Below are 7,674 nucleotides of genomic sequence, written 5' to 3' on the forward strand. Positions count from 1 at the left end.
CAGTGCCATAGGGCGGACCCGCCTCCCTGTCCCCGCCCCTGGCCTGCACTCCCTAGGGGCTCGGTCTGCATTTTCCCAGGAGGGCAGCCCGCATAGGGGACCTCGGCAGGTGACACCAAACTGATGTTCCCTTCGGGGCAGCACCTGCGCGGTGCTCTGAGATTGTTTTACGGGCTATTTAAGTCCTAAGATGATTCTCAGCAGGAGGCAGGCTCTGTAGCATCCTAGCGGCTCTTTCACCATGGGAGGTACGCGCTTTCCATTTCCATGACGTTGCTGCTTGTCACCTCGGCCACATTTTTACTGAGGGGTTGTCATTTAACGAGTTTCCCTCTCCTAGGGAATCTGCATTCTAAGACGCCAAAGGCCGGCGAGGGTCGTTCTGCTGGGCTGGACAGCACAGAGAGGCTTGGTCTGGGCCCTCAGCCCTGCAGCATACAGGACACTGGCGCAGAGAGTGTGGCCTGCGAAGGGCTCTGCGGCCTCTCCCGGCCTCGGGCCGATTAGACTGGTCAGGGCATCTGTAAAGTGCAAGGGACCCCTGGGGAGTGCAGGCCAGGGCAGCTGGGGCAGGGAGGCGGGGTCCGCCCTATGGCATGGCGGTTTCTCTGGAAGGGGAGACGGGCTTTCTCAGAACCACCCTTGGTTTCTGTACCGTGATCGGCCATAAGGGCGCAGGCGCTGCTGTTCCTGGCAGCTGCTGTGACAGACCCTATAGGAGGACGCGGTTCCGGGCTGCGGCGGGCGTGGTCCGGGACGGGTCTGGGCGTGGTCTTCGGCTGTGACGGGCGCGGCCTTGGGCTGCGGAGGGCGTGGTCCCAGGGCTGCGATGGGCGTGGTCTGGGGCGGTTCTGGGCGTGGTCCCCGGGCTGCGGTGGACGTGGTCTCACCCCCACCGTCTGAAATTTCTGCCTCTTCCTGACCCTAAAAATATCCTGCCTGTTCCCACGCGGCTCCTGCCTTCTGGAGCAGTCTGCCAGGCCGGCGGTGGGTGTTGGGCAGGGGTCTCAGGCTGCCAGCAGTCAAGTGCAGCCCGTTCTGCAGTGATGACAGGGATCTGTGGGCAGAGGGGACTGAGCCTCGGAGGATGCTGTAGGTGGGAGAGTTAACATTGACTCAGCACTTACCTCAGGCTACGCCCAGTGCTGAGTCCTTTACCTCTGGGCTTCTGCCACGTTTCCATGAGGTCAGTGTGGTTGGCATTCGTGTTTCACAGATAAGGAAACCAGAACAAAGCTTTTCAAGGCCACGCAGCCAGCACCTCGAGAGAGGGGGAGAGCTTGTTCATCTGAACGGGATCCCCAACCACCACCAGCCACCCTGGCCACTGGCCCTGACTGAGCTCACCCCACGCCCGACCAGCCAGGTGCCTGGGGAACCTGCCTTCCACTCTTCCCCACTAGCTCCTGTGAGGTCTCTGCCTGCCAGGCCTCCTCCTCCCCAGAGGAAGGGGCGTTTCCACCACACAGCGACCCCACAAGTCAGCTGAGGCTTTGGGGGCACGGAGCACTCACATGGAGCCCTGAGTGGAAGGCGTGTAGAAGACACACGCATGCACAGGGTCACCCTGAGCTGGAGACCACACCCAGGGCTCTGTGAGGAAATGTGAGTGCGCCCGGGCCCCTCCAGCCTGGTCCAATTTGCTGAGCCTCTAGCTGGACAGAGGTCAGACCAGGTCCATAGCCCGGAGATCCTAGTTCCAGACAACTGCTCCTTCCTTTCCTGGAGGGCAGGACTGATACTGAATATAATCCAGTGTGGTGAGAGTCCATTGCACACTCCCTGTGAACCAAGCGGACAGGTTTGGGGGCCACTGAGATAGGGGACACTTCTGGAGGGGTCAGTGACTGCAAAATGGTGGCAGTGGGATGATCTGTTATGTCTACCCACACACATGCAGCTGCACAGTCGCAGAGATGGGAATGCAAGAAGCCAGGTGTGAGTTTGAATTCACTTTTTTTTTTTTTTTTAATCTTTATTAAGCAGTCATTCCTAAGGCCTGCCAGAGCCCGGCATCTCTACAGAGGAGTGGCACCATCAGGACTCCTTTGGGGCAGATCAACACTCAGGGCAGATGCAGAATCAACAACCTGTGATAAAGCCAGCCATTCCTGCCAGGAAGCATGAGGGATGAGCTGGCGCCTTGCCCCGCGGGCACTACAGCTTGGCCGGCTGTGATCCAGCTCATTAGCAAGACACCCTGCATGCCCCAAGCAGCCAGCAACACCTCCTTGGGCCTGGGGGACCTCAGAATGCCCAGCTCCATGCTGTACTGGCTTTTCCTTCCCTCGAGCCTGCTGGCTGCAGCCACACTGGCTGTGAGCCCCCTGCTGCTGGTGACCATCCTGAGGAACCAACGGCTGCGACAGGAGCCCCACTACCTGCTCCTGGCCAACATCCTGCTCTCAGACCTGGCCTATGTTCTCCTCCACATGCTTATCTCCTCCAGCAGCCTGGGAGGCTGGGAGCTGGGCCGCATGGCCTGTGGCATTCTCACTGATGCTGTCTTCGCCGCCTGCACCAGCACCATCCTGTCCTTCACAGCTGCTGTGCTGCACACCTACCTGGCAGTCATCCATCCTCTGCGCTACCTCTCCTTCATGCCCCATGGGGCTGCCTGGAAGGCAGTGGCCCTCATCTGGCTGGTGGCCTTCTGCTTCCCCACATTCCTTCTTTGGCTCAGCAAGTGGCAGGATGCCCAGCTGGAGGAGGAAGGAGCTTCATGCATCCTACCACTGAGCATGGGCACCCAGCAGGGATGCGGCCTCCTGGCCATTGTTACCTACACCTCCATTCTGTGCGTTCTGTTCCTCTGCATGGCTCTCATTGCCTACTGCTTCTGGAGGATCTATGCAGAGGCCAAGACTTCAGGCATCTGGGGGCAGGGCTATTCCCGGGCCAGCGGCACCCTGCTGATCCACTCAGTGCTGATCACATTGTATGTGAGCACAGGGGTGTTGTTCTCCCTGGACATGGTGCTAACCAGGTACCACCACATTGACTCTGGGACTCACAAATGGCTCCTGGCAGCTAACAGTGAGGTACTCATGATGCTTCCCCGTGCCATGCTCCCATACCTGTACCTGCTCCGCTACCGGCAGCTGTTGGGCACGGTCCGGGGCCACCTCCCATCCAGGAGGCACCAGGCCGTCTTTACCGTTTCCTAGAGTTCTTGGGTCCACAGTCTGGCAAGTTGAGGTTAAAAATCGTATGTTGAATGCAGCAGCGTCCAGTTATGGCTAACTTCTTAGAACAGCACATTATAATCGTGGAATTGGGCCTTTCAGAGGACCTCAACTGATGTTTTTCACCATTTTGATAGTTTTTATTTTTTATTTTTTATTTTTTTTTGAGACGGAGTCTCGCTCTATCACCCAGGCTGGAGTGCAGTGGCCGGATCTCAGCTAACTGCAAGCTCCACCTCCCGGGTTTACGCCATTCTCCTGCCTCAGCCTCCCGAGTAGCTGGGACTACAGGCGCCCGCCACCTCGCCCGGCTAGTTTTTTGTATTTTTTTAGTAGAGACGGGGTTTCACCGTGTTAGCCAGGATGGTCTCGATCTCCTGACCTTGTGATCCGCCCGTCTCGGCCTCCCAAAGTGCTGGGATTACAGGCTTGAGCCACCGCGCCCGGCCATTTTGATAGTTTTTAAATAGAGAAAGCTCTTTTATGACACTGAAATCCTACTTGGAAATGGAAGCAAGTAAAGGCAATCAAGCAGGGCTCCGGTCTAAGTGAAGCCTTGATCTGCATCCCTCCAGTGGCTTGCTGCACACCCTCCATGGCCACTGTGGATGCATCCTTGCTGACCAACACACAGAAGCCAGAATGTTGCTGACAGTGGGAACCAGGGAGGTGAGCAAGCAGAGCTGCTGAATCCTGGGACCATGAGCTCTATTTGGGCAGCCACTCAGGATGTCAGAGGGAGGAAAGGAAGCCAAGGACCCACAGCAGTGGAGAGTGTCATGGAGATACCACTATAAAGCTGGAGTGTGCAAGGGTTACACTCTCACAGTAAAGGTAAATGATAACCTAACCTTACAGAAGGGGGCAGCAAGGGAATTTGCCTGCCTTGACATTGGTGCTGTGTAGAAGAAGAAAATTCCTTAAGAATTCTTAAGCAGAAGCCACTCTTCAGACAGTTTTAGAGCTAGGCTTCAAATCATGTTAGTGGTCAAAACACCTCAGTCTGTGGTTAGTGTGGTTCTCCCGGATGATCTGAGCTTCAGCTTAGGCTTCGGAGAATTGCCAGAGTCAAAGAACCTCAAATAATGGAGTTTCACATGGTCAAATCTCACAAAACCACACAGGGAGATAAGGCACCACGAACGAGAACAAGATGAAACAAGAAGACAGCAGCGTAATACCACAGCTCCTTGAATTACCAACACTGGGTTACTATAAAAATGTTCAAGATGTTTTAAGACATTAATAAGGACATGAAAATATGAGCAGGGATAATACTTTTTTTCAAATAAGCAAGAAAATTTGGAAAAGATTTAAATAGAACTTCTTGAAATAAAAATATTAGAATTATGAGTTAAATTTAACATGGATTAAAGAGTATGTTAGACATAACTGGAGAGGGACTCTGCAAATTGTAAGACAGCTCCAGATAAATTACCTAAAATGCAGCCCAGAGAGACAAAGAGATGACCGTGTAAAAGAGAGATTAAGAGACATTGAGGTTGGGATGGAAAAGACTAATACACATTTAATTTGGGAATATAATACAGAAAATGTAGCAGGGGAAATACTTGAAGAGATAACAGCTGAGGATTTTTTCAGATTTGTTGAACGATATCAAACCTCAGATCTAAGAAATCTAACCAATTACAAATAAGATAAACGACCAATAACCTACCACGAAGCACACCACGCGAAACTGCAAACAGCTAAATACAAAGACAAGATATTTAAAGCAGGCAGAGATAAAAGACAAAGGAGCAGCGATTAAACTCACCTTGACTTCTCAAACAATGGAAGAGACCAGCCTGACCAACATGGTGAAACCCCGTCTCTACTAAAAATACAAAAAAAAATTAGCTGGGCTTTGTGGCAGGTGCCTGTAGTCCCAGCTATTCGGCAGGCTGAGTCAGGAGAATGGCGTGAACCCGGGAGGCGTAGGTTGCAGTGAGCCGAGATCGCACCACTGCCCTCCAACTAGGGCGACAGAGCGAGATTCCGTCTCAAAAACAAACAAAAATACAAAAAAAAAAAAAAAAAAATTAACCAAGCGTGGCGGCACGTGCCTGTCAGCTACTCAGGAGGCTGAGACAGGAGAATCGCTTGAACCAGGGAGGCGGAGGTTGCAGTGAGCCGAGATCGCACCACTGCACTCCAGCCTGGGCAACAGAGACCCCGTCTCAAAAAACAAACAAACAAACAAAAAGCACAGAAGCCTGAGCGACTGGAATAATGGTGCCAATGTGCTTAGAAAAGAACTGTCTTCCTAGAATTTTATACACAGAAAAACGACCTTTCCAGACCTTGACAGAACATAGAAGCTAAAAGACAGCATTCCTAGCAATACGCATTAAGAAAATTTCAAGGGATGTATTTGTTGCAGAAGAAAAATTATTCCAGGTGGAAGGTTTGAGATGTATGGAGAAATAGAAAAATCACTGGAGACTATGCACATAAACAGGAATAGCCATTATCTAGTTGCCTACATAAAAGCAGTAAAAATGTCTAATTTCGGCCGGGCGTGGTGGCTCGATGCCTGTGATCCCAGCGCTTTGGGAGGCTGAGGCGGGTGGATCACCTGAGGTAGGGAGCTCAAGACCAGCCTGACCAACATGGAGAAACCCCGTTTCTACTAAAAATACAAAATTTTGTATTGGCATGGTGGCGCATGCCTGTCATCCCAACTACTCGGGAGGCTGAGGCAGGAGACTCACTTGAACCCAGAAGGTGGAGGCTGCGGTGAGCCAAGGTTGTGCCATTGCACTCCAGCCTGGGCAACAAAAGCTTAACTCAGTCTCAAAAAAAAAAAAAAAAAAAAAAAAAAAAGTCTAATTTGAAGGTTTAAGAAAAATGGAAAGAAAGGATTCTATAACAGTGGTATATGTGTTAGAAAGGTGTAGTTGTACTTCAAGCATTCTGAAGTCTAGCAGTCTTCAGGAGGAAGGTAGAAATATTAATTTAAGACCTTGTTAGGCATGCCAGTTAAAATGTCTGAGGTAACCACTAACGGACTAGACAAAACGAGGATCACTCTCTAAATAATCTAAGGAACAAATGAAATGAGTAAGAGAAAATATACCTCATCCAAAAGAAGGCAAGAAAAAATATATAGAAGTCAGGACAAATAGAAAACATAAAATAATATGATAGAATCCGAACAACTCATTTAGATTTACTAAAAGAATAAATTTAAATGACTAAAATTTGATGGTGGGGAAACAGTATTGTCCATTTACTTTTAAATCAGATATATATTATTTATAAAAGATTATGCTAAACAAACAACAGAGCGTGGGTGGAAGTAAAGCAATCAGTTGGAAGTATAGAAAAAGATAGAAAGCCTTTCCTGGATCCTCCAACCAAAACTTCACTCAGGCCAGGTGCAGAAGCTCAAGCCTGTAATCCCAACGCTTTGGGAGGCAGAGGCGAGAGGATCACCTGAGGTTGGGAATTCAAAACCAGCCTGGCCAACATGGTGAGATCCCGTCTCTACTAAAAATAAAAACATTAGCCAGGCATGGTAGAGGGCACCTGTAATCCCAGCTACTCAGGAGGCTGAGGTGGGAAAATCGCTTGAACCCAGAAGGTGGAGGTTGCAGTGAGCTGAGATCGTGCCGTTGCACTCCAGCCCAGGTGACAGAGTGAGACTCCATCTCAAAAAAAAAAAAAAAAAAGATAGAAAGCAAATACTCGGCCGGGCGCGGTGGCTCAAGCCTATAGTCCCAGCACTTTGGGAGGCTGAGGCGGGTGGATCACGAGGTCAGGAGATCAAGACCAGCCTGGCTAACATGGTGAAACCTCGTCTCTACTAAAAAATACAAAAAACTAGCCAAGCAAGGTGGCGGCGCCTGTAGTCCCAACTACTCCGGAGGCTGTGGCAGGAGAATGGTGTAAACCCGGAAGGTGGAGCTTGCAGTGAGCTGAGATCTGGCCACTGCACTCCAGCCTGAGCAACAGAGCGAGACTCTGTCTCAAAAAAAAAAAAAAGAAAGCAAATACTCACTAAATGAAAGCCAATAGAAGAGACAAAGCTGACTTTACAGCAAAACAGCCTTTCTAGAGTAAAGAGGGTGACTACATGGTAAGTTCCAATTTATCAAAGGAGATAAAAGTAACATATAATAAGAGAATGAAAATTTATAAAGCAAACATTGACAAAATGACAAAATTTTGAAGGGAAATTAGCAAACCAACCTTCAAAGCGAAGTTTAAGAGTGCTCTCTCTCTAACTGGTAGAGCAACCAGACAAAATAAATAAGGATATTGAATATTGAACAACACAATTGACAAGCTTGACCTAGCGAATAAATTTAAAATATGGCACTTGACAATTGGAAAATACATAATATATACAAGCATGCCTGGAATTATTAAGAAAATTGACCACATGCTACCCTCATAAAGCAAACCTCAGTAATTTCAGAGACTTGATTCCTATATAGATTGTATCATTTGGGTCCAGTGTAATTAAGTTAGAAATAAGTAGCAA

General features: G+C 49.6%; 1 protein-coding gene across 1 annotated transcript; it reads left to right on the forward strand.

The window, feature by feature from the left end:
• Window positions 1-1,991: 1,991 nt before the first annotated feature.
• LOC105464154 (G protein-coupled receptor 148) lies at window positions 1,992-3,322 on the forward strand. The gene has a single exon (XM_011711817.3). The coding sequence runs from the start codon at window positions 2,124-2,126 to the stop codon at window positions 3,165-3,167; it is 1,044 nt and encodes a 347-aa protein (XP_011710119.2). The 5' UTR covers window positions 1,992-2,123; the 3' UTR covers window positions 3,168-3,322.
• The last annotated feature ends 4,352 nt before the right edge of the window (window positions 3,323-7,674 follow it).

The sequence above is a fragment of the Macaca nemestrina genome, chromosome 11 (genome assembly GCF_043159975.1).
Source record: "Macaca nemestrina isolate mMacNem1 chromosome 11, mMacNem.hap1, whole genome shotgun sequence".
NCBI lineage: Eukaryota > Metazoa > Chordata > Mammalia > Primates > Cercopithecidae > Macaca > Macaca nemestrina.

What these genes read in the sequence shown, in the direction of transcription:
- LOC105464154 (XM_011711817.3), top strand. Translation starts at nt 2,124, where the DNA reads ATGAGGGATGAGCTGGCGCCTTGCCCCGCGGGCACTACAGCTTGGCCG.